General features: G+C 47.9%; 2 protein-coding genes across 2 annotated transcripts in view; one reads left to right on the plus strand and one right to left on the minus strand.

Moving 5' to 3' along the window:
• Nucleotides 1-13,408, plus strand: part of Mitf (transcription factor Mitf) — a 143,810-nt gene extending 130,402 nt beyond the window's left edge. The window contains exon 7 of the mRNA XM_077685539.1: nucleotides 7,295-13,408. Coding sequence (XP_077541665.1) covers nucleotides 7,295-7,693 — 399 coding nt within the window. The 3' untranslated portion in view covers nucleotides 7,694-13,408. The remainder of the gene's footprint in view (nucleotides 1-7,294) is intronic.
• Nucleotides 12,804-23,539, minus strand: LOC144153811 (uncharacterized). Its single transcript, XM_077685540.1, has 7 exons — nucleotides 23,170-23,539; nucleotides 16,548-16,618; nucleotides 16,115-16,243; nucleotides 15,377-15,463; nucleotides 14,647-14,693; nucleotides 14,162-14,249; nucleotides 12,804-13,120 (listed from the first exon to the last, which is right to left on the minus strand). Exons 1-6 carry the CDS (start codon nucleotides 23,306-23,308, stop codon nucleotides 14,213-14,215), a joined length of 510 nt encoding a protein of 169 aa, XP_077541666.1. The 5' UTR covers nucleotides 23,309-23,539; the 3' UTR covers nucleotides 12,804-13,120; nucleotides 14,162-14,212.
• Nucleotides 23,540-26,617: the final 3,078 nt, after the last annotated feature.

Genomic DNA, 26,617 nt, shown 5'->3' on the forward strand with positions numbered 1-26,617 from the left:
GCGGGAACTAAAAGAGGCGTTTGTGGCACTAAATGGAAGGAAGCTTTAATGCAGAATGGCCGTTAATAGCGCTGATACAGCAATTTTATTCTTTAAAGTGACATGCTTCAGGTCATTTGGGTTCACCAAAATTGCATAGACGCAAAACTTTTTGTGCAAAGGAACTGCTCTCCAAACTTTGCTCGTGTGATAATTTAGTATACCATGGCTTCAGAAATTAGGGGGAGGGCAGAAGAAAGAACTAGAATGGACTGTGCATTCCTCCATCTCCATCCGGTGGGAAGCCTTCCAACTTGTCCTGGCGTTCCTCAAGGAGACCGACCTCATCAAACAGCTGTAGCCCAATGCCTGCTGGCCAGCCTTACACACTGCTTATCTCTTTCTTTCTCTCCCACTTTCTCTGTCCTCATTCGTTCTCACCTATCCCCTTCATTCCCCTCTCCCCTTCCCCCGAACTAGGCTGTATCAAATGAGTTCAAAATATCCCCAGTCGACTTCTTTTCCACTTTCTATTTCAATAAATCACTCACTCACTCACTCTCTAGAAATTGCGGCCTTTGTGTCGTTAAAATTGTGCAAGGATAGATTTTGGTAAAGCAGTTGACTTTGAATCTCTGAAGTCTTTTATGCTAGTTTTGTAAATTGTTTTGCTTTCATGTGAACTTTAATTACTTGAAGAACAAAAGTTATTTTTTCAGCAAAAAGCTTTTCCTAATCGTAAAGCTTGTTTTGCCACGTTCATTCAGTTCCAAGCCAGTGCGTTTTGAAGAAGCAGGATCCAAAAGTCTGGGGTCAGATTAGATTCGAGTATTTATATTGCAATAAGACGAGTACTTGTCGAAGCTCAAAAAAAAGGCATCCAGTTGGCGGGGCTAAGAAGCTGCTCCGATACGAGACTATTTTATTCACTGACGTCTGTAGCCATGCTCAATCAAAACACAGGAAACAAGCCGCCTGTTTCACCACATCCATTGCGCCTTATCATATTACAGCAGAACCTTGTTACAAGAGACACTGTTACAAGAGACACTTGGTTATAAGAGACATTTGAGTGAAGACTGTTTGGTTAGTTTTCCCATGTTTGCCATGTTAGCAGCATCCCATATAAAAGACCTTGGTTACTAGAGACACATTTTTCGGGTCCCTTGGGTAACGAGGTTTTAGTCATTGTTGCGATGCTGCTGCATGCCAAGTGATGAGGAAGGAAAGGTTCTCGTGTGGCTTCGGGAAGAAATTGTCATTGCTTTGTTCTAGTTGCTGCAATGCTGGTATGCACCGCCCCCTAAACTTTATGTACATCTTGATTCCCATTTTCACCTCATCACATCTTCGACGATATAGGATGGTTCGCTGGGTACGCCCACTGGTTGCTGTCTACCTGGGGTTGGGGCGGCTGGCTCCTTGCGGTGTCGACAATATTACCTCTGCAAGTTTCACTACTGTGGTAGTGACACCAAGGAGGCGGCGTCATCACAGTGCTATCTTTGAAGGAAAAGTTGTGCTGGCAGGGGAGAACACGTCGGTGACATCCCAGCCTTATGGTAACTCGGCAGGGATGAATAACATACCGTATTTACTCGCGTAATCCTCACACTCGCATAATCCTCGCACCCCTACTGTGAGCCACCAAAACTTGGATTTTTTGGTTCCTCGCATAATCCTCGCACCCCCAACTTTGCAGCGGCGAAAGTTGCCCGCTCGCGAAACCCGCATGGTGCACGCGCTCTCCAACGCGCGCCCTCCCCCGCCGCCTCTCCGTACGGCGAAGAGCGCTGTGTATCCAAGGCCATCCAGGCGCCCTAACAACCTGCATGGCTACTCCCTAACAGGCGCTCTAACACGCTACTCACACTGTCCTTGAGCCGGTTTCGCGTGCGCGCAACTAGACGGCGTTCGCGCAGCCCACTGTCGTGTGGCCCATTGACCCAGGCACACTGTATGTTCATGCAGCGGAGTATCGTCATGTGGACGCTTTTGCCCTGGCAGTCATCAACTCACCCGATTCTCCCCCACTCACGACCCTCACCATCCGAACCCGTCACCCTCAAGTGGCGGAAGAGGCGGCGATAGCACTTGCACTCACACATAGGCCAACACCCCGATTCATATTCTCAGATTCGAAAACGGCCGTTCTAAACTACGCCAGAGGCCAGATCTCGCCTCAGGCCCACCAAATTCTTAATCAAAAACCACCTACTGATCCTGTAGAATTGATCTGGTTCCCTGCCCACATGGGTATTGGAGGCAATGAAGTGGCACACACCGCAGCCCGAGCTCTCGTCTCCCGGGCCTGTGATGCCAACACTGCCTCTCATGGAGCCAGATCAACCCGTGATAGTTTACTCACGTACAGAGAAATCACGGAACATCACCACCTCTCCCGCCGCAAATATCCTCCTGCCCACCCATCCCTATCAGTGGAAGAGGAACGCCTTTGGCGTCAGCTTCAAACTGAATCCCTCCCCTGTTTAGCCGTACTTCATCACATTCACCCCTCGCTGTACCCCACAACACTCTGCCAGCACTGCGGAGAACGGGCCACATTACATCACCATATCTGGGCCTGCAAGTACAATCCCTTCCCTCTCATAACCTCCCTCGACCAGTGGGAAGCAGCACTGGGATGCTCGAGCCTGGATCTCCAGAAGTTACTAACGGGTCGGGCAGCCGCAGTCGCCGAAGCTCTACGGTCTTTGGCCACCAAGCTGCGCTAACCCTTTGTTAAATAAAGTGTTATCTCTCGCTCTCTCTCTCTCTCGCTGTCGTGGTCCCGTCGTTGAGCAGCAGCAGTCAGTGAGTCACTCGCCTCAGTGGTGGATAGCTCACTGCCATTTTGAGAACTTTTTGATCTCTTTGTTTTGTGCTTGGTGCCGCTTTCAAATTGAAAGCGAAAGAGTACGCGATCGAACACGGCAACCGTGCCGCAGGCAGGCACTTCGGCGTCACCGACTTCAACGTGCGTTAGTGGAGGCGGCAACACGAGGAGCTGAAGGCGACGAAGAAGTCACGACGAGATAGGGCGCGCGCCAGAAAGCAAAGGCGGCAATTTCATGATCGCTGATCAACGGAAGACTGTTTACGTTGTAAATAATAAATTAAAAGAAATAGCTGCTGGTGGCAACACCGAGCTTACATATACAAATAACGACCGCTACATTTAGTGGGATTGGCAGAAGGCAAATCGGCAACACTGTGCACCGGATTTTTTTTCCCCGCATAATTCTCGCACCTCTAACTTCGCATTGACTTTTCCGAAAAAAAAAGTGCGAGGATAATGCGAGTAAATACGGTAATATCTTTGTTGTTGGAGGAGGCAACCGGGCAAGCCTGTGGCGGAATTGCGGGAAACCTAATCGCAGGCTTGTCGGAAAATTGCAGCATGGCAAATGCACTTCATGGCACAAAGATTGTGCACCGAACGAAAGTGGTAGTGGTGAGGGGGACAGTAACTGTGTGTGAAGCCAACGATGAAGACTGTGTTGAGTGATCCCTGGTGACTCTTCTGTTCATTGACGGGAAGTGTTAGTTGAAAAGCCCCGAAAAATCTGCGGGCATGAAACGCGTTGGTTCTCACTGTTCAATGAGGTGGGCAAACTGCCCTCTTGGGAGGGACACGAGGCCGTTGCAGGATAGCGCGCGGCAAACCAGAGACATACTTGAGCAGGATACATGCATATTTAGACAAAACAGGCCTATTTTTTGTGATAAGAAGCAAAGGCCGGCAGTATAAAAAACAATGGGAGAGGGTGAAATCTGGACAAGTTATACCGCATAAGTTTGCTGAGAAACTGAGCTTTCTGCTGTACATAATAAAGCCTCTACTATTAAAGGCCAACTGCACTCAACATTTTGACCCCTCGAAAACCTTATTTCCATACATTCTGCCTAAAGACTACAAGATCCAAAATAAGACAGCTGAAATACCCATATCAAAACTCGGCGATTTTGAAACCGAAATTGACAAGAGCACGGCCGTTAAAGCCAGGATGAAGTGACATTATAGCCAGCAAGCAGACAGCCAGCCGACCAGAGCAAACGTGTGTGCAATGCTTTGCCCTCACAGCAGCCCTCGGTGATGGGTGACCAGCAGAGCTCGACCAGTTTTCCTGGCTGGCCGGAGGAAAAGCACCCGGCCGGCCACAATGTCACTTCTGCTTCATGGAGGTTTGCGTGATCCACTGGCAGGTGTAGCGCTGGATTGTGGGTTGGCAGTGGCTTCTGCCTCATCCAGGAAGTGACTCTCGCTGCGCGCGGCAGTGGGAGGAGCCTGACCAGTTTCGCCAATGGGGAGGCGCGCACCCTATGGCGGGAGCTTCGAAGCACTCAGGGATGCCGGCTGGCCAGACGATTAGGCTTACCGCCACGGAGAATATTTGATGGGCGCTTTCATAAGCGGCGCGTATGATGTTTTACAGTGAAAATTTCGCCCACATTATCCGCTTTTTGTTTCGCTTGCCCCTTGAGATGCATTTCAGTGAGCAGTTAGAGGTGGTCGCTGGAGCTACCCACATCGTGCGGGTGGTCTCCACAGCTGCGTCAGCGCGCCTGTGGCTTGCGGGGCGCGTTTTTGCGGGAAGAAAACGCTCCAAGCGGTTCACGCTGATGCCCGCGTAGACGATTAAGCACCGATAGAAACAGAAACAGTGTGCCGGCCGTGTATGCGCGCCACGTTTTCTTTTTCAGGAAACGCTTCACGGGATAAACCCTTCATTATAACCGCGAATTTCAATGTAGCGAGATTTCAATGCAACGAAGTAAATTACGAATTTTACCGACTTTGTTACATCGAGGTTTAACTGTATTTGCGTAACGTCTGGCTCTTGTTCAACAATGTTGACAAGTATGAACATTAACACCAGACCTGGACGTTTAGATTTGGCTGTGGCTATATAAGACTATTGCGCAGCTTCTGTTTCACTTTGGCCAGGTGGCTGAATCGACATGGTAAAAAGCGCACTAGACGGGGACACAAGAAAAAGACAGTGACACGGGACGAGGGCTAATCCCGTGCTCGTAATTAGCGCTCGTCCCATGTCACTGTCTTTTGTGTCCCTGTCTAGTGCGCTTTTTACCATGTCGAAGTCGTATCACCAACTAGCCCAAATTTCTGCGTTGAATGGCTGAATCGAGTCAGACAGACAGACAGACCAAAATGTCGGTGTTTAAATAGCCGCAAAAAGACTATTGTCTTCAAAAGGTGAGGGGGGGGGGGGGGGGGGGGCTTATCCATGCTCAGCCAGGAAGCCTGCCCAACAGAATTATCAGGCAATGCTTTCTGTTTCCCTTGGCTATCATTGTCACGAAGAAGTTGTCCTCCCGAGTCAAATTTTTTGAAGTTGAGAGACTTTGTGTTGCAGCAGTTACTTTGTTATATCGAAATGAAATACCTATACATCGTTTCCAATGGGCATTAGGCTACTTATTTTTTGTAACTTCCTTATATCGAGGGTTTTGTTTTTTAGGTTTGTTGTATGAAGGTTTTTAACAGATGCTGGGCTCCACAAAGGGGTACGGGATGTTAAGGGGGCAGGCTTGGTGAGCATGCAAAAAGGCAGGCATGCACATACAAACAGTTGCCTCTTATATTTACGTCTGTTGCCGTAGGATCACTTCAACTCACTGGAAGTTGTGATTTTACACAGAGCTCCGTTGACCAATTACGTGAACAGGGCAACCTTGGAAGTAGTGTTTGATTTGGCCTTTGTTAGTCATTTTACAGCACATTAAACTTTCCAAAAAGTGGCTGTGGCGATTTGGCGGTTATCACCGAATGTAACGGTTATCACCGAATGCGGCGGTTATCACGATGTGGCAATTATCACCGAAACCATGCACTTACAGTATGGCATTCAATATATTGAATATACTGGTGGAGGGGAGTTCGATACGTGCATACAGCAGCACTATGCTTTAGCGTGTTATTTTGAAGCGGGTGTCCAGACTGTTTGATATATGCCGTAATTTGACATATACAGGTTTGACTGTGTGACACATCATCCCCTCCTCCCTTGAATGGAGAGGTTGCTCCCATGACACTGCTTACAAACTCGCTGCAAAGTATGTCGGCTACTATTCCTCAACCAAATAGCTAACAAAAAACAGGTATTAACCGCCAGACTTCTACTTACGTATCAAAAATGAGAGGCAATAGCAAGATCAGGGAAATTCATTGCCCCACCTCGCTCTTTAAATCGTCGTGTTTTTCCGCACACAATTGGCGATTGGAATAGGCTTCCGGAAACGTTGTTTGCCCATCTGGTGCTAGATTTGACACCTATGTAGAGTGTTATCTGCATGGTGACATTGAAAACGGTGTTACTTGAATTGCCGTGATCTTGTTCCTGTCTACCATTTGTTTTTGTATTTTATTATTATTATTATTGCTGCTGCATTGTGCTGCTCATTGCACTGCGACTCGTTTCATAGGATGTTCATATTTTTTTGTTTCGCCTTTCGTCTTGTTTTTCTGTATATTTATTTATTTATTTATTTATTTATTTTTGCCTTCGACTTTGCTGTTGTTTGGAGTTGTACAATGCTCTTGGCTGCAAGCTTTTAAAAAATGCCTGTGTTGATTTTTATTTTTGTATATTTTTCATTAGTACAATATTCATGATTCTGTTTCTGGACTGAGCATTTTTTATTCATCTCCTACAACAATGCCGTCTGGGCGAATGTAGTAATCTGAATAAATAAATAAGATAAAAAGTCACTCTTGCAGGTGCAAAATAGCTCCCCAGAATTTCCAAAGTTAATAGCCTGAGTAGCAGTCTCTCTCTCTTTTTTTTTTTTTTTTTTTTTTTTTTGAGATGAAAGGCGCTATTTGCGGTGCGAGGCCATGTGCCCTGAGAGCAAACAACATATTGTGCAGGGCTCATTGGTCACGCATGCATTGGGCTTCTTAGAACAAGAATGCGTGTTGGATTCTTATTGGTGGTGACCAATTTTTCTAATGAAAAAAAAAAAAGCAAATGCTTTTGTGTAAAAAAATTTCAGTGCATGTTGAAGTTCTCTCGGTGTCTGAAATCACAAATAGCCTCACTATGGTGTGCCTGTAGTAGCTTTAGTGTGTAAAAACTCTTTATAATAAATGCAGTACCAAGCTTGGGTCTTCATTGGTACTGGAATGCAGTCTGGAACCAAGTAACCAGCAATTGTCTGGAGAAATAAAATAAAATAAGCTAAAGTTGAAAGAAAGTGTGCAAGTGCTTTGTGCAAATTGGAGGTGTCAGGGACCACTTGGCCCCGGAGTTTCCCAAGGAGCTCCCCTAAGCCCCACATTCTTCACTCGCAGGAGCTGGAGCAGACGATGAGCATGCACGGCATCCCGCTGTCGAACCAGACGTGGCAGCCCACTTCTGAGTCGCAGCTGAGCGCGCTCATCAGTGAGGGCACTGCAGGGCTCTCCTTCAATGACCTCTACGACCTCAAGGGCACCGGGGACGACCTCAGGCCGGATGACTACCAGGGCGAGGAGTTCTCCAATGACCCCTACGGCATCAAGCACGAGGCGCCCAGCCCGAGCCCCAGCTCGGGCCTCAGCTCGGCTCCGAGTCCCGGCCACGCCCTGGGCCACTACGAGGACATCATGGACGACGACCCCATGGGCGGCGGCGGGGACCCCCTCCTCTCGGCGTCCCACCTGCCCCACGACAAGCTGAACTCTCCCGGCACAATGGACTACCACGGATAGGACTCCCCTCCTTCATGTGGGGGGATTGTCTTTGGGGGAGGGGGTGTGGTGTGTCAAGGTGCCATTGTATGCCACGTGATGGGCACTGCGCAATTTAGCTCTGGGGTGGAACACACGAATGCAGCCTGGAATTCCAAGCCAGCAGTCAAGCCCACCTGCAGCACCATCATCAACTGCGAGGATGTGTGAACAGTATGCATTAGCGAGCTCTGTGCCAATAGTGCATGCCTGTGTTGCAGATTCCGGAGTGACCTTTGTATGCAGCCATTGTTGCTAAGTGGCAAAGTGCCCCTGGCTCCAGAAATGCGGTGCATTTCTTGTTTCTTACTTGCTACCTGTGCTGTTGGAACATAGCCATCATGTTTAAAAGTTTCAAGAAAGCAGAAGTAGTGCAAGGCAGGGACCTAGGGGTGGAGTTCCACAGTGCAAATGCTTGCCTTCCAGAAATACACTGTATGATCGTACGGTCCTGCGTTGGTGCCACTTTGTTTACCTTGCAACTCAGCAGTGCAGTATTCATTTAGCGCCAAGCACTCGCAAGTGTGCTTTTTATTGGCAGTGTTTGGCCCCCATAATTTGTTTCAGAAGCAAATCCCGCTCAAGATTTTATTGCTCGACCAGCTTAGTCCTGAGTGTATCTACAGTGTCCACCAGCATGTAGCAAGTGCCCTTGTAGAAATGCTCGGGAGCTTGTCAACTGGTTCAAGTCTGTTGTCAGAGCCTAATGAGAGCAAAAACAAGTTTAGGAAACTGTAGTGGTCAGTTTTCGGCAAACGCACTCTTAGGATCTGTACGTGCACATGATTGGCTACTGGAACTCGCAGCATGGTTGGGGCTTTAGAACACTGCCTCACCATCACTCGCAGGTGGGCTTGACTGCATCTCTTCTGGTTGACAGGGTGGTGAACAGAACATCCACCGATTTGTGTGAAGAGGACAAAGATTTGATGTAAATGTTTTGCGGTGGTAGGCTAGTGTATTTATAGAGTTGCTCGGCACAGTCATGGAACTCTTTCTTCACGACCTTCATGTTTCGAAGGGCATTATTGTGTGGCAAAGCGGATGAGACCCATCAAGACGACGGCACGCTGAGGAAAAAGGGCGGGCAACAGCCTTCACGGAGCTGGCCAGCTTCCCTTGAAACAAGACTTCGGTCGGGTCTGCCGTGTTGAGAGAACGAATTTGTTGCGGGGAAGTGCTTGTACGACTGTGTTTGGGGTCGAGCATAGCCTTACCATTGTTGCCGAGCTCTGTGCCCGATGAGAGGAACTGTTTTTTAACCTACTTGTGCTCAAGTGTGTCGCCATCGCATCGTGTTCGGGAACGCCGAGTGCCAAGGGTGGTAGACGGCTGCACCATCCGCGTGCTTTAGTTTTTTCACTGGTCACTTTTACGCGCTCCGCATGAACCTGCATTGTGCATTGTTTCGCTGTGCGGACGCTCCCATTCCCCCAGTACCCCTGGATGGGTTGTCAGCTGTGTAAGCACTGTGCGTGTGTTTTCCGACTGTTGACTTTATCCACTGCGCCACCGTTCCTTTTTTTTTTTTTTTTTTTTTTTTGTTATTGTTTCTCGTTACACCTTGTGTTGACAGGTTGCGGGGCAATTAGTGTTTTTCCAGTTGTACATTTCAAAATACACAGTCATCACCAGTTGAACAGTACATGGGTACTGGCTGGTGCCTTTGTTTCTTTTTGTTTTTTACCTTTTGTTTTTGTGGGCTCCCGAAACGAAGTAGATTTCATAACAATGACAGCAGTCTGTGCCTCAAAGGCTGTCACTAGCTTCGAGAAGTCCCAAGTGCGAGACAGTGAAGCCCGCATTGCAACGAGGAAGCTCTACTTGTATTGTATTCTGTACCTTACGTGCCAGTCAGCTTTGTGCGTCTCTCTAGCATAGCAGAAGCCCTGCTCTGGCTTTTTGAGCTCTTTGGCCAAAATGTGCGCATTGTCGACTTGTCTGCACATAGTTTTATGCAACACTTCACAACTTCAGCTACGCTCAGTAATATGGTGTTGAAGTCAAGTTTTCTTACCAAACTTTTCACGTGGTGGAAAAAGTGGCCTTTGTTGGAAATTAAGTGAAACATCTAGAAGTTAGAAGGTTGATCTGTAACTGCATTATACATAGTGTTGCAGGAAGCGTGAGTGCGCGATAAAAGTTTTTACCTTGTGTATTGCTAGACATGTGCCCTTGCTAAACAACTCTGAGCTCGCTTTCTCGGTACGAGTTATAATCCGGAGTAACCTAGTTTTGGCTGTCTAGTCCCCACCCTCTTTTTTTTTTTTTTTTGACTCCGTGAAGAAATTTCAATCCCCGATCCAGTTGTGCTATGATGAAGTCTTCGCCGCACCCATACCTGTCGGCTCTGATGCCTTCATATCTGGCTCAGTGATACGGCCTCGCTCAAGCTCACATTATTATTCGCTTGGGCTTTTGGGAAACACATTTGCTCAACTAGACTTAGTCCTTACACTGAGTTCGGAAGAACTTGTTCTCCGAGGGCATGAAGTCATTTCGGAAAGAGTCTTGCAGGCTGAAAACAGGTCTGCTGTCAAGCCTGAGTGTTTGCCAAGTTGATGTTATTTCAGTTCAGTCTGTGCCATTTTGAGAGAAGCCGGTTTTCCTATGGAAGCATACCTTATTAGCACGGCCTGTGGTTGTGACGCAATAGCTGGTGCTCAAGCGCTCAATGTCCATGGCTTGCTAAGGCTGTTTAGAGCGCAGGAACTGTGTCATCTTTGCAAGCTATGCAAGTTTTCCAGCCTGCGCAACTTATGCTTCCAGATTCGGAACACCTTGTGACTGAGTGGGCACGGTCCATAACAACTCTACCTATTGAAACCAGCTAGCTTTGTCGGTTAAACTGCAGACGTAATGCAAAAAAGGAGCTCAGACTTCCTTTCATACCCTTCTTTCATTCCACGCTAAATCAGAGGCAATTTTAATACACGCGTATTCACTGTTTTTGTTTGAAATTCGTGTCTCGTGCTTTGTTCGAACTGTGTTGTGTGTGACATATCCATAAACAGATTTTCTGTATCGAAATGCAGTGTCAGATGGTTGCTTAAAGGGCATTAAGTAGCTGGGTTTCAGGCAAACTGCCTGCGAGATTTGTGTATGTTATTTGTACTTAAGTACACTACAGTCCCCTTATATAGTGCATAACAGAAGGATGGCGTTGTCTGCTGTTCAACTGCTGCTAGAATGAAGGAACGAAGGACAATTTTATAGTGGAAATGTGCACGTCTGCGAGCGCTCAAGTACACAACCCCGTGTATTTTGGTCAATTTTGCGAGCTTGAGTCATTGCCATGGTTTATCATGCTTTACAGCCACAAGTGTTGCTGTTGCCGATAACTTTGTGGTTGCCAAACGGCAGCATTTGTTGATAGTTGCCAAGTGCAAGACCTTTCTGCTGCTGTAGCTTTAGTCATTTGTTTTAACGAGCGTAGACTTGTTTGTTGCCTCGTGTTTTGGTCTTCCCGTGTTAAGGGGGAACTTCTGTTGCTAGCAGTTGAGCTCTGTTGCGTTAGCTTCCGTGTTTGTTGTATTTTGCACTCGCATGGCCTCGCTTTTTTACCGCTGCAAAGACTGTATCTCCGAGCCAGCCATCTTTTTTTCCTGCGTGAAAGCCACCTTGTGCGCATAGGTCGGCGACAGCACTGAGGAAGTGGTGCCGTGTGTACCGTAGCCTTTAAAGTGTGGTCGACAGCGGTTCCGCGCCTTTTCTGTGTTGGCGTGCTGGACTCCTTCATCGTCACTGGAGGCTTCGGACACTAGTCGAAAAAGCAGCGGCCGCAGCCGTTTCGAGATTTTGTATTTTGGCCACATGTGGCAAGCGACCTGCATTGTCCCCTCTTCTTTTGTACATAGATGTGCCTTCTTTGTTGTGTAAATAGCGACCCCCCCCATTCCTTTTGTCTCCATTTTGTTTTGTTTGTACATACTGAGATAGTGTTACCATTAGAGGGTAAGTGTTTTTTTGGCTGGACGGCCTAGTTGGCTGCCCATTGGGAGGCACTGCTAGTGAATTGTGCAAGATTATCTATTTTTACACAAGTGACTTTCAGATAAGTCCAGAGCGAGCCTTCGCTGCGCACTGGTTGAGCCAGTGCTCTGGATTCTTTGTTTTGTGTGCTAGTGTTGTGGAGTAAGTAGAGGTAGATAACTATGGGAGCCATATGCAAAAGTTGCCATGAAAGCTTGAGCTGCTGATGTAGTTCTCAAGGTACACCAAATGTGGGCTTTTCAAAACACTAAGTGCTCATTTGTAAGAGTAGTTTTACAGGAAATCAATAGCTACCTAAAAGGCATTAACATGTGGGTGTGTATGGTCAAAATTGTCTCTTCAATGTTTACACGAGTGGCTCGCATTAAGGCAACTGGTGAGCATTGAGGTGCAGTCTTTTTCTCTGCCTCCTTACTAGTTCCTGAACGGTGATGCTTTTCGTTAAGAAAACTAATTTGATTCGTTTTAAATTCCTAGTAACTTTGATGATTGGCGTTCTAAGGGCCTTTTGTACCAATAATGAATAATGAATTAGTTATTTTGTTAATTGTTGGGGCAGAATTTCAAAAAGTAACAGTCGAAACAGCAGAATGCCTGACATGGCCACTTGTACTTGCATTACGCGCATACTTGTAACATTTAGTGGATGAGTGCGAGATGTCATGATATAAAGGTCGTAATGCATACTTTGTGCCTTGTAGTCTCTACTGATTAAAAAAGAAATCTGCAGTTGCTAGGTTCTGCCCGTGTTTGTTGGTGGAAGCAGTTGTACAGGTCTGAAAGGAACGATGACTTGAGAAAACCTTGCATTGAAGTTCGAGCACTTCTGTGATCAAGTCGGTAATTTTGACAGGAGGTCTGTGGTGAATTTTCCAATAGCCTGTGCACTTGTAGACCTTTGACTTGTGTGAACAGCGTGGGGGCCAAATGTGTACAGTGTGTGTTGAGGGGTACCGCATAAGGTTATTGCCAAGTTCAAGGTAGTCACCTACTGTATTCACCAGAGTTAGGTGTGGTGCATTCCGAAGAATGTGTGTGCATAAAGTGCTACCAGAATAAGCGGCAGAACATTGCAAGGAACCCAGGAGACTGGTGCGCCTGCCTTTGTAACGTCACTTTAATTTACACGTCAGGAATGGCGGAGCACACCAGACACGCACGCACACACACTTGGCTTGAGGCTTGAAGAGAAGCTTTGGCTTGCGGCTCCCAGCTGCAGTGATGATGCTATTCGCAGCAACTCGACAAGCGGCATACGGTGGTACAGTTTAAATAATAAATAATGGGTAGGTGACTCGATGAGAGTATGTACAGGCGAAGGGTATGGCGTCCCGGTTTTCTTTTTGGCATGACTCTTATCGGCGACCGGCCGGTCGAAGCTCGGTCCCCTGCTGTTCACGGTGTGGTCTGGGACACCTGCGAAGGTAGAAGGGAAAAAAATGAAAAGGTTGTTACAGTGCTAGTCGTCTCTGCCTTGTCAAACAAAAGGGAAAAAAAAAGTGTCCTGGTGGCTTGCTAGCTTTTGCCGATATTGCATAATGTCAGTGGCAGCGTTATTTTGTATTGAGTGCTGCAGTTGCAATAAAAGTTCCTTCCGAGAAATGTTTGGTAGTTATAAGTTGAGATAGATTTTATGGCCCGGCCACACAGAGTCATTCATTATGTGACCTCCACAGCACTGAATAAAGAAAGTGTTCCAATGTGTTTCTTTGTGTCTAGTCAATATTATCCGTGGGTCTGGCGTGAAATTAGCACTGCCCTGGCTGACCTAGCTGTTATGTCATCGATACAACACTGCTGTGACCGAGTGTTCAACTTGTGCTGGGGCGTTAACACAACATTCCCAGCACCCGTATTGGTCTTCTGCTGGTACGATACCGCTAGCACATGCTGTGCGTTTGTAAACAGGGCCGCGAGTGTTTCCCCTTTGTAGCATAAAATTGCCTCAAATTTTTGGGGGAAAAATTCGCTCACCCGAAGTGCCCAAGCAATCGTAGCAAAAATAATTTTGCAGCAAGCCTATCTTGCAATCTCTGCTTGGGTAAAAGAAGTAAAGCAACGCAGTCCGCTGTTTTATCTGAATTTGGCAGCAGGTATTGCCTTGTAGGAAATATCTTGCTGTAAATCCTCTTAATGGTTGCATTAGCACATGAAAAGTTATGAATGCTGTGTGCATCCAAATTTGTAGCAGCAAAGAATTATGCTACTTCAAAAATGCCTTATTACTGATGCATATTATACTGCGGTCTTGCCTACGAAGCCCATTCAAATGATTTGAAACGGGCGCATTCAGCATACTGGTACGGCCTGAATGAACTTTCATGGTCCAGTTACTACTCTTCAGGTTGACCAGAATAGTTGCTGTGATTACAACTGACTCGTTTGTTCTGAATGCACATGCAAAGAATCGTTCGCTGCTGCATTCTTCCAAGACGGATACTATATGAGTGAACGCACCCGTGAGGATTTGTGAGGAACTCTTGACTGGTGATGATTAGCTGTGCTGACTCATTGCTTGGAGAGTAGGTATCTTGCAATGAACCACCTGAAAAGGTAAGAAAAGATGCGCAAGGTATAAATTTCGACTTCTCCCAAAGCGCCTTTTGGTTTCAGCGGTACTGCACTTTCTCACAAAAACTCAGTCTCCCAGAGTTTGCCTTCAAAAAACCACCAGCATAATGTTCGTGTTAAACATCACTCTTCAGAAAAAAACAGCTTATTGAAGTTCGTGTTAAAACTAACAAAGGAACGATGAGGCAAAAAAGGAAAGACCATACAGGACGAGCGCTAGTCCTGCAAGACCGCAAAGCACTACCGTTCATCCTTTGTAGTCTTATGCCTCCTTGCAGTGCTGCTTTAACTGCACTACTCTAGCAACCAACTCGCCCGCCATAATGCACTGACAAGTATTTCGCCAATTGAAATAAATTCTTGGTACTTACAGTGCTTTCTGTGACGCCAGCCAGTCCTCCTCTTTGGGGAAGCATTTCTGCAAAACATAGATAAGCCATATTAAGCGACCTGCTCTTAACACGGTGTCAGTGATCTTAAGGTAAACTTCCACACGGCTCTAACCTCCACGCCCCGTAAGGAATGTACTGCGGTGCGAAACATGAGTTTCTCGCTAGCTACATCGCACCAGGAGTCTGCGATAAAATAGTTCAAGAAACACTAAAAAAATTGGACCATCTGGTGCAGGTAGCGCGAAAGCACGTCGCTTTTGACTTACCTGCGTTATTACGTGCGCGTAAATAGGTCTTGTTTGCTCCCCTTAATGTCTTTAACTAACGAGTACACATTAGGCTGTCTTCTGCCTCTTCCGCCCTTTATTCCTAGCGGCGCAACGGCCTTTGCGCCATTGCTGAACGCGGAAGCCGGACTCAACACAACCGCACGCCGATCCACGCATGAGACCGCGCACCCCCACTGCGCATGCGCGGCGCGGGCTGCCATCACGCGTCTCCTTTCATCTCGCGGTACGTACGCCCGCTTTGCGGAGGCTTCAAATATGCGCATAGACCTCTATGATTGACCCTGCTCATGCTCGCGTACTAGAAGTAGTACACTGCGGATGGATCAGCACTTGGAATTCTTATTTGCTGCCGAATTGGCAACACGTGCATGCATCTGCGATCGTTTGAACCAGAAGGTGGGGAAGAGAATTGTACTTACAGAGAAACCAGACTGCCACCTCGGGATGTTGGCCTTGCTCTCGCCCATGATGCACATCATCTTCGTGAGACCGGAAATGCTGATGATCTGCGGGTGAGCATATTCTGCGTTAGTATTGCAATGGCCAGTGCAAGGCAAAGGCTAGGCTTGCACAATTAAGTCATTTATGCATCAGACAAGCATTTCCATCAAACAGCGGTGGCAGCAGAAAGGTGGTATTTTTTTTTTTTTAGTGTTGAAATCCCCATTAGGGAAGTTGCAAAAGTTACTCGCACAACTGTGCGCGAAAATGAAAAAAAAAAAAAAAAAAAAAAACTACATTAGACGAACGATCGCTCCTTGCTTTCTTTTCTTTTTTTTTTTTTTTTTTTCAGTATCGGTGCCGCAGTCTCCAGTAGTAATTATGACTGCGTTCCGCTGGCCCACAGTTCAAGCTCCTCTTCACCCAGTGGAAAGCGCCATTAGCCGTGAGAAAAGTTGGACAAAAAAAAAAAAAAAAAAACACGGCTGGTGCGGAATTCTGAGTTGTGTCCGTTCCAAGACGTGCCGTTGTTTCACTTGCGAGATCTTGCACCCGCACCACAGCGCATAAACGGACACTTTGCTTTACTTGTGCGTGGTCACAGGCGTGTCGTCTGCTCAGAGACAATCAGAGACACTTTGAAACTTGCATGAAAAGGACCAAACTCAGAATTCCGCCCCTCACGTGGCAAGACTGAAGAGCGGCGCAACACTCACCCCGGTGAGCGAGGGGGGCGGCAGGGCGTTCTTGACCTTCCAGGCCCCCACTTCGGTGTGCTGAGAGCAGAGCTCGACCAGGGGAGACTCCTTGACCGTCGACATGCACTTGCGGGCTGCAGCCACCGTCTGCGAGGTGGATGGAAGGGACACGGCATGTAGAGCAATACCCACGGTCACTTATATACTGAACAAAGTTTTTGCGACGCAAAATAACAGGTGAACGCCCTGTGCTGAATCTGCTGCCTTTAGAACCGTGATGTGCTGCACATTACTGTTGACCAACGGGATACAAAATCGCTCTAAACGTTAGGCTGTGTGCGTTCACGGAGGTGTTTGCGTTCCTGGACAATAAATCGTTTAGAAGCATTCGTCGGTTACGTGAAGGCTTGTTAGCTCAGCAACAGACGTCAACGTGATCACGAAGGCTCACCTCGCCACCCGTGCCGCCCAGGTAGTGGTCCATGCACTTGATGCCCACTTGTAAGTCAGCCGGGGGAGCAGCTGCGCAAAGACAAAAAGAACAACAAAAATGAGCTTAGGTAGTGCGCTTAGGTAGTTCGCCACACAAAACCGCCATTTTCAGTTCTACGCAATGTGAAGTATATCATCAGCGGTTTTGGCCGCTATTCGACGAGTTGGCTGGGACCATCGCCTGTTTGTTTCGTTTGATTAAGTGCCCCGTTTTCGTCCAAGCGCCCATAGTTTCGGAATACGTTTGGGGGCACAAATCAGCAACAGTTTAAAGTGGAAGTTTCGACTACGACAGGTACGGGCTATACGAGTTTTTGTGGCCTTACTGTCGCCGTTCCAGACTCACAAAGGAGCGAACTGCTGGAGAGAGAGAGAGAGAGAGAGAGAGAGAGAGAGAGAGAGAGAGAGAGAGAGAGAGACGTTGCATTGAAGAGATGCGCTACTGCTGCTCTCTCCGCCCCACTAATTTACCGCAGCGGGGACTTCAGCCACTTGCGCTCCTATGCTCTTTTTACTGGGCAGACCCCAAAATGTTCCTACGCCTTACACTTTCCGTTAACTGTAACTTTGAAATGCGTTCGCGTGAAAAGCAAAAAGCTGTATTTCCTAGCCATTCCTCCCATTATTGCTAACGCAACCGCGCATATAACCAGCGTCAACAAAGTTTGGCGACAATACAGCAGCAAAATAGATCGAAGTAGCAAAACAGTCAACGTTTCGGGCTAATGAACACGAAGTGTAGACGGTCCGCAGCTTTGGACGCAGAAAATCCAGGGTAGCCATCTAATTTAGCAACCCTTAGCAGAAAAACAGTTCTGGCTTGTAATTAATATCCCCCGTTTAGCATTAATTGTCCTTTCGTTTTGTTTTTAGCACTACTCCCTCACACAAATGGCCCCGGAGCTTGCTTTACTGACCCCCTCCAACTTTCATTTCGCTCTCATGGGAACTGCGTCCCCCATAATGTAGAAACAAAGTCACCCCAGAGCAACCAAATTGAAAGTCAGTTAAAAATAAATTGAAAGTGTTCATCCTGTAGAAACGTGGTTGTCGCTGAAAACTAGAACAAAACGCGCACTAATTATGGCTTTAAAATACGTCTATGCGAAACAGCTGGTGTGGATCGGAATGTATTTGCGAAATGTTTTTCAGCGAGAGGTTCTACCAAAGTGTTGCGAATAGCAGTTTGGGTTTTACATGTTCTCGAGCAATCCCTTAGCATTTTCCATTTGTATCTGTACAAAATTATTCATACAGGCAAGGTTATAGCTGATTTCACTTCCTAAAATAGCCATGTAACTTTGGAAACAAGCCAATCGATAGAATTGAATATTTTCATAAAAACCACGTTAGGAGCTCCGTTTGTTATTGAAGGGACTGAGTATTCCGAGTAAAAAAGAAAATAGGCTGAAGGATAACTTCGCGCTTTCGAAAAGGCTAAAGATATTAAAATGAGGCAGCGATGTGGCACTTTCAAGTGCGACGACCGTCGAGCCGTGTCGGAGAATTGCGCAATACGTCACAACCTTTTAGCGTTCGGAATTCCTGCGTCTCGCCGCCACGGTGAGATGTCGACAGGAAGGAAATAATGTGGGTCGTCGATTTGATGCATCTTATTGTCCCCGCACGTCGCCTCGCTTCCTCGTGAGCGGCGCACAACCTTCAAGTGCTCAGACGACGCAAACTTTCGCTCTCATTGCGCCGGAGTTCGTCTTCCTCTTTCGACTCGGCGGGGCTTACGACACACATCCATCCTCGGCATCCGTCAGGCACCGTTATCTGCTTCCGCGTATACGGCCCCACTCCTTGCGAACCGCGGTTCCTGCCTTCTGTCCTCTTCCGCGCGTCCTCCGCACCATTCTTCTGTCACCCCTTCCGTCATCGTCCCAGCGGACGGTAGCCAAAACCGGAAAACGCGACGGACGGAGGAAGCGCATCGCCCTTCCCTTCCACGAAGACAAACCTCCGACCGTTTTTGCGCGGAAAATGTTATTTGTTCCCCAAATCAGGCCTTGTAGGTACGTCCTTATGACCTCGGGTAGGTATAGCCGCATGCAAAAGTGGGTTGCATCCCCCACTTTTACCGGCTCAAGCAGGACCGAGAACAGGGCAAATAAGTACAGAGTCCTTTGCTGAGGTGGCGGAAAGAGAGAGGAAGAGGTTTCGTTCCGTGCCAGCGACTATATTTAGCAGCCGGTAGTGACGCGGTCAAACGGTTTTTCGCCCGGTGGCAGAAGAGGTGTTTTTATAGAAACGCCTCAACGTTAAGTACGCGAGCACACACTCCTGTCGCGCCACGACTTCCCGGCGTCCGAGAACGGAAAATCCGCTCGCCGAGGAAGAAGGGACACGCACAAACGAAGGTCGGTTCGGAAGTAGACGACCAAGGAACGAATGGAGAGGAGGGCATGCAATCGGCCGCCGCGTTTCCTCCCTCCGGCCTGCTTTACCGCGACTATTGGCAAGCGGTCAAGGTTCTGTCGCCATCGGCCCTTAATCGAGGGCATCCTGTTTTCTGGTCGCGTTGTACTGGGGGGCGGTGGGGTTCACTGCTTGAGCTTGTTAGCGTCGAGACGTGCGTTGACAGTGGTTTGGATCGGGCTAGGCGCAGCTGAGGCAGCCGATGATTCGCGCAAGGGCGCCCTTCCATCGCTCAAGCTATCGCGGAAGGCTACTGGGCGATGTTGAATTGGCGCAACGAACATTGTTAGTCCAAGGCCGAGAGGCGCGCGAAATATATTTGGTTACGCCCATCACCGCCGTCAAGCTCAATAACCACGGTTCAGACAAGCCCATGCATACCTAACCTAACATGCATACCTCGTGTGCCGGTGGCGCAATATCCTGCTTGACAGACGGGAGCTGTGACGTCTTGCGACAGCGAAGTTCTCAACTAAGTTCGCGCGCCAAACCGAAAGTACGTTCCATCGGCCGCTCTCGAACAAGCAGTGTGTGACCTCGCCTATTGGTTCGCTTGTCGAACTTGGAGACTGGCTCGCTTTACCGTAGTAAACGCGGCATGCGCTAACTGCAGTGACGCCGAGTGTCGGTTGAGACCATTGGATTCACCCATGCACATGCACACGTCATTGTACCATTAGTTACAGATATCGCACGTATGGGTGCTATCAGATGGCATACTTAGGATCATAGTTAACGGCAAAGCATCTAAATTAAGAGGAAAAGTGGTATTTGGCCGCGTATGTGACGCGGTGGCCGGTCAACAGGCGGGCCTCCTGTGTGCCGGCGGAAAACTCCATGGCAAAAAAAAAAAAAAAAAAGTGTTCCGGTAACACAGGAGTAGTTGGAGGCCTATACAGCGCACATTAGTATATATATACTAATGGTGCTCGAGGTGGTAATTCCTGACAGAGTTTTGTCTGAAATGAGAATGACGAAGTGCAGCTCTCGTTCGTCGATGTTAACGTAACCGCTTTTCAAAATCCTTCTACACACGCGCTTATTGCGGATTTTTATGCTATCTTCTGCTGGGGTCGACGCCGGCGCAGACAGCAGATGCGAGCAGAATTCGCGGTTTGTCTTATTGGTTCATGGCTCGAATCTATCTTACAACTGTACATCGCCTGGCTGGCGGTACGCAGCCAAAGGCCTCGAATATGAAATGTATGCGGCCTTCAAAGGTTTGACCTTTCGATATGCATTATCCTGCAGTAATCTGGCCTTTCGAATTAAATAGGTCAAAAAATGTCCTCCACCCGTTAGTATTTTTCTGTTCTTTCTTTTTCGCTGTTTGTGTGTGGTGCGTACGTGTGGTGTTGCTGAGATAAACAAGTGCCATAAACGAGCCGTCAAGTAAGTGATTTCGGAGCGAAGTAAACTTAACAAGAATCACAAATGCGAACACTTGAACGCGGCAGAGAGAGAAAGGCGCCTTTTTTAGAGGACTAGACGAAGGCCTACGTGCGCAGGAGCATGTATAGAGCCATCAATAACAGCGCAAAAACAGTGAACAGAAAAACGGAGCCTAAAACTCTTTACACTTTGTGATTGCTGAAAAAAGACTTTAACCAAAAATAAAAACAACGAAGGACACTTAGCAACCTTGAGACCCGCAGTACAGTTGTATAAGTCACGAACCATTTTAAGAAGTGGTATCTCATTGTGCAAGCAAGAGATTTTTTTTTTGGCACTTGTCTACCTCAACTGCTGAACTGATGTGGTTAACAAACACCTGCAGGGTGCTGATACGACTGCACGTGTTGCAAACGAAAGGTGAAGTGTGTCACCTTTACTGCTCGTTTTCTCGTGTAACGATCGTTTTGTGCACGAGAAGTTAAAACCACTCGCGGACAGCGACTCACATACTGGTTGCAAGTTCTATCCGAGCAGTCGCTTTTTCTTTTCTGAATTCTCTTTCGCAAATTTTCATCGTGGGCAGAATGTGGGCGTTGTTCTGCGCACGCGCAGGATTCGCCGTTGCTCCAACCTTAGCTCTGATTAATTATGACGCGTTCCACCGTATAATCTCATGGTCCACCGCATTCCCTCGTGCATTTGAGAAATAGAACCGAATTGACGCGCTCCAGGATGGAGTTACTGGAGTTAGCGAGCGTGCGGAAGTTACGGCTGAGCTAAATGCCCAGCTTGAACTGTTCAAGTCAGAGATGAACTATTTCGCTGCCATACGCGAACATAAAGCTTTTTCCTTCTAAACTTGAATACGCTTTTCTCCCTCTCTCTTTCTCCTTCGAGTCAGCTTCAAAAATCCACCATTCCCACCCCGCCTTCCTATTTATCCCGAACTACACTCTAACCACGTGGTGTTAATTGACCAGATTTAGGGGAAATGTCCAAGGTGGAGTAAGCTTCCGCGAAAGAAAATTTTTCTTCCCCCTGAAATGCAGCCGTACTGCCGTAAAGGAAGGGTATACAGCTTTCACAGAAACTTCGCAGTTGAAGAAAAATTTGTCCTGGTCCATGATCCTGGTACCGTCCTGGTACTTCATCCTGGTACCGATCCTGGACCAGGACGGTCGTGTTTCACCAGCGACGTTTCTGAGAAAGCTCTATACCCCAATTGTTTTTACAAGCCATACGGCTGCATTTCAGCTAGATGTCAAATTTTCCTTCGCATACACTCTCACCACTGCCCCCTATGTCATCAATACGCAGACCGAGTCACACTCGGTTTGGTCTTGCAGAGAGAAACCCTTCAAAGATGTGAAACAATTATCACATTTGATTCCAAAATGCGAGCAAGGAGCAGTGGGAGGCCGCGTCGCTCAGCACATGCCATTTGCCCAAGGCCTTGCTAGCCCGGGTGGTCGAAGCTAGCCCGGGGGACCTGTACAAACACCGCCGTCGTCGGAAGGACGCCGACGTCGACCTCAGAAAAGATTCAACGATAAAGTTTTGCTGATCTGATCTCATCTCCCCGCCCTCTCCCTCTCTCTCTCCTTTAATGAAAGCATCCTTGACTACGAGAACGAAGGCTCAGAGCTCAGATTTCGGTATTGTCCCGGAAACTGGGTCGGTGGAAGCCGGCAATGACCCAGATGTAGAGCTTTTTCGATTTGTGCCATGCGCCGGTCTATCCTTCTACCATCCCCATCGCGACCCCGGGACTAGCCGCACGCAAGCACTTTCTCCAGGATAGCTGCGGGCTGAGGATCATACAAAGCATTCGTCCCGTGCCAGTCAGAATGGCGTTTTCCTTTCTCAGAATGGTTGCATTTGCAAAAAAGATCATACTGTCAGATATCCAGTGAAAAGAAGCGGTCATGCGGCCCTTACACGATTGAACGCTTTCGTTTGGTGCCGCTGTTTCTAAGACAGCAAACACGTGACTACTAAACAACAATAATACGCACGCAACTCTGCTGTTTGATCTTCCGCTTTCGCACCTTTCGAAGCATTAGCATTGTGACTGCATACAGAATCTGTCACGCCATGGATCTGGGAGTAAATATTTATTTTAAAATAGCATGCACCCCTTTGTATAACGGCGACGATAGCTGAACGGGAAGCTTTCTCGTGGCCGATTCTGTAATTGACGTCTAGGTTTGGGCTGAGTTCCGAACATGCCGCAATGGAGCAATTCAATAAAGAAAAAAAAATGGAGCAGTTGGATAGACGCCAGCTTCATAACGCGGGACACCCAGGTGCAATTCCGGCCACGGAAGCGTTTTTTTTAATTTCACTTCACCCACGATCATTCATGTCAGAAAAATTTGACTTTCCTGGAGGGCGTTTTCACGTTACAGACGCCATCACTGGGAACACTAAAGGTTCGCTTTCAAAACAGGATACTTGAGGAACTTTTTTTTGGCGCCACTCTATATTTTGTTGTGCAATTTCGTAAAATCTCAACAACGATTTTTGTAATTTTCAAACACTTTAGATATTGCACTGGCAAGCTCTACCTGAGAAGACACAGATGTCATTAAATTATTTTTAAACTCTAGGAACACCGCACTGTTGCATTGGTGTCCGCCGACGACCATCAGTTACTCTTCCATAAGAGGCACATTCTCTTCAGCACAATCATTGCGGACTGCGCAGGTACTACCTACGTATTTCTCTGGCAAAGTACAATAAGAGGTAATTGCACGTTAACTCACAGCACATAGTGTAGATTAGCCGTAGCACGTCGTAGAGGTTTGTGTCCGCCGGGGAACGTGCGGTGCTGGCAGCAGAGCAGCTCAACACAAGTGATGCCAGAAGGGCAACTCGTAGGCAGCCAGACGTCTTCCAGGCCATCGTCGTCGCGTTGTATCGAGTCTCGAAGAAGGTTCGATCTCTCTCCGAGTTCCACACAGGAGCACGCGTCCTCGCGATCCAGACGACAACTGTCGTCTCAAAGCACAGAAGCACAAGACGCTAACGCCCGGCGAAGTGTAGACGGAGGAGCGGTCTTCTTCGCAAGGGCCGTCAGTGAACGCAATGATGAGGGTCGCCGGATGAACCGGTCCTTATATACCGGCGCGGCCACGCTGCGGTTTATTGTAAAGCCCTTTGCGGGGCCGGCGGCATCCTTTCATCGAAGCGGAAGCGCTCATCGGAGCGCAGGAAGTGACGCACGACGCGTCATCGCTGCGCCGGCGTGCGCAGACGCCTCGCGGCCGGAAAACACGCGCACGTCGACGCCGTGGTCTGCTTCGCCCGGCCGTTGGCTACCGGTCAGGTCAGGCTGAGAGCACGTAGCGCCGATCGTTGTCTGTGTAGGTGAGTGTGTGTGTTGTGTGTACGGACGGTCGGCTTCCCTCCATCTCCGACACGCGGGGGGCTTCGAGAGACGTTGCGTGCTGCTTCGTAGGAAGGCAGCGAGGGTGGAGGGCAAAAGGAAACGTGCACTGAGGCGGGAAAACACTTCGCCGCCGCCGACGGTTACGTAAAAGGGTCAGGAAAAGTGGCGCGTGCGACCGCACGCGAATGGCACTTTCAGAAGGGTGGATGCCGTGCGTCGTGAAGCGTTGATGCTTGCCAAGTCAGCTCCCGTGCACGAGGAAAGGACGTCGCGGGGGCGTCGATAATCGCGGCTCCGTCGCCACTTAGCGCTGCGGACACTGAGCATGAACAGCAAGTGTGCGTCAACCAAATAGCCCAAGCCGGCGTTTATTTTATGCAGGGCCCGACCTTGTTGCTGGGAGCTATAACAAAAGGCCAAGCGGGTCCAAGTTGCTCGAGGGAATTGCTTACAACAAACACTACATTAGAGAGGAAGTGTACTTCTGGCTACGATATGCCTGCAGTAGACTACCGATAAGATGAGGATGCGGGGAAGATGCTGATATTTTCAGTAATTTGTCCGACACCCTGTGTTTTTCTTGGGGCCGTTAAAAAGTAAACGTTAAATTTGAATCTGAATTTGAATTTGAATGTATTTGGTTACAAGATTGAAGCTGCGGTGCAGACTGATACTTCCTTGGTTGCAAGTGTTACGCAGACCGGCAAAGATATACCTGACAATTACCGGCGTTACCAAATGGCAATAGATTGGTACTAGTTGCAGAACATCGTGGATCCGGACTTGGTTGGTTGCAAAGTTAGAGCAGACCGGCAAAGATAGACCTAACAATGACCGGCATTACCAAATGGCAGTAGACTGGTACAAGTTGTGCAACCTTATAGCTGTGGACTTGATTGATTGCAAGTGTTACCGCAGACCTGCAAAAATGGACCTGACTATGACCGGTATCACCAAGTTACAATAAACTGCTACAAGTTGCAGAACCTTATAGCTGTGGTGGACTTCATTGATTGCAAGTGTTACCGCACATCTGCAAAGATGGACCTATGACCGGTATTGCCAAACGACAATAGAGTGGTACAGGTTGCAGAACCTTATAGCTGTGGGCTTGATTGATTGCAAGTGTTACAGCAGACCTGCAAAGATGGACCTGACAATGACTGGCATTACCAAATGACAATAGCCTGGTACAAGTTGCAGAACCTTATAGCTTTGGACTTGATTACAAGTGTTACCGCACATCTGCAAAGATGGACATATGACCGGAATTACCAAATTATAATAGACTGGTACAAGTTGCAGAACCTTGTAGCTCTGGGCTTGATTTTTTCAAGTGTTACCGCACATCTGCAAAGATGGACCTATGACCGGTATTACCAAATGACAATAGACTGGTACAAGTTGCAGAACCTTATAGCTCTGGGCTTGATAGATTGCAAGTGTCACCGCAGACCTGCAAAGATAGACCTCGCAATGACCGGCATTACCAAATGGAAATAGATTGGTACAAGTTGCAGAGCGTTATGGATCTGGACTTCACTGATTGCAAAGTTACAGCAGACCTGCAAAGATTGATCTGACAATGACTGGCATTACCAAATGGCAATAAATTGGTCCTAGTTAAATAACATTATGGATCTGGAACCTGACAATGACCGGCATTACCAAATGACAATACACTGGTACAAGTCGCAGAACCTTATAGCTGTGGACTTGATTGCAAGATTGCAAGTGTTGCCGCAGACCTGCAAAGATGGACCTGACTATGAACAGCATTACCAAATTACAATAGACTGGTACAAATTGCAGAACCTTATAGCTGTGGACTTGATTGATTACAAATGCTACCGCATACCTGCAAAAATGAACCTATGACCGGCATTACCAAATGACAATAGACTGGCACAAGTTGCAGAACTTCATAGCTCAGGACTTGATTGATTGCAAGTGTTACCCGCAAACCTGCAAAGATGGACCTGACTATGATCGACATTACGAAATGACCATAGACTGGTAGACGTTACACAACTTTATAGCTCTGGTGCTCGCGAAAGAAATGCCTTTTCCTACAGCTCGGAGTACTTACCCGGAGACACTAACGGAAGCTAGGCCAAGTATTTCTGGCCACCCAGGGACTACGATGATTACATCATGGCTCTCGGGGCTTTCACCGACGGCCTGGTTCCCGCAATCACTGAACGGGCAGGTGGTGCTTTCATGGGTCTTGAGTGCAAATTAGAGCGCATTATAAGTCTCTGGGATAATTGGAGGTCTATGGGAGAGGCCTTTGCTCTGGGCGTAGATAGGCTGATGATGATAAGTCCTGGAGACAACACGACTCCAAAGGTGGCTGAACCAACAGCGTTCACCGGGTTGTACGATGGCGAGAGACGCAGAAACGGTCCGAAGAATCAATGACCAACACCGATGCAGTCAACACGCTTACGACAGCTGAAACGACCAGATAAATGTTTTGAAGTTGTCGTGGGCAACGAGCCAGCCCATTGAGAGCACTCGGACGTCTTGTGGCCTTTTTCTGGATCCCTGCCCGCGCGCACATATCAAGAAATTGCAAGGTCTGTGCACTTACGCAACAAGCCGCCAGGGAACCGTCACCGGTGGAAAGTTACATCACGGCGCTTCGATGCCCTCATTTCAGCACAGAAATCCGATAGAGCCATCTGCTGTCATAGAGCCACAATTAAGGACAAGTCAACAAAGGAAACCCAGTACAGCAAAGCCCGGTGACGAGGCTACATCTGTGACCCAGGTCGTATACACCCGCCTCAAAAAAGGATGGCGTGCGCCTTTATGTGTGA

The sequence above is a fragment of the Haemaphysalis longicornis genome, unplaced genomic scaffold (genome assembly GCF_048455015.1).
Source record: "Haemaphysalis longicornis isolate Haplotype H1 unplaced genomic scaffold, Haemaphysalis longicornis Haplotype H1 scaffold_9, whole genome shotgun sequence".
NCBI classification, from domain to species: Eukaryota; Metazoa; Arthropoda; class Arachnida; order Ixodida; family Ixodidae; genus Haemaphysalis; species Haemaphysalis longicornis.

Coding starts and splice junctions, on each gene's coding strand:
- LOC144153811 (XM_077685540.1), bottom strand. CDS start 23,308: ATGGCCTGGAAGACGTCTGGCTGCCTACGAGTTGCCCTTCTGGCATCA. Junction 16,619..23,169: donor GCTAATCTACACTATGTGCT/GTGAGTTAACGT, acceptor GTCTTTGCGCAG/CTGCTCCCCCGGCTGACTTA. Junction 16,244..16,547: donor TGGGCGGCACGGGTGGCGAG/GTGAGCCTTCGT, acceptor TCCACCTCGCAG/ACGGTGGCTGCAGCCCGCAA.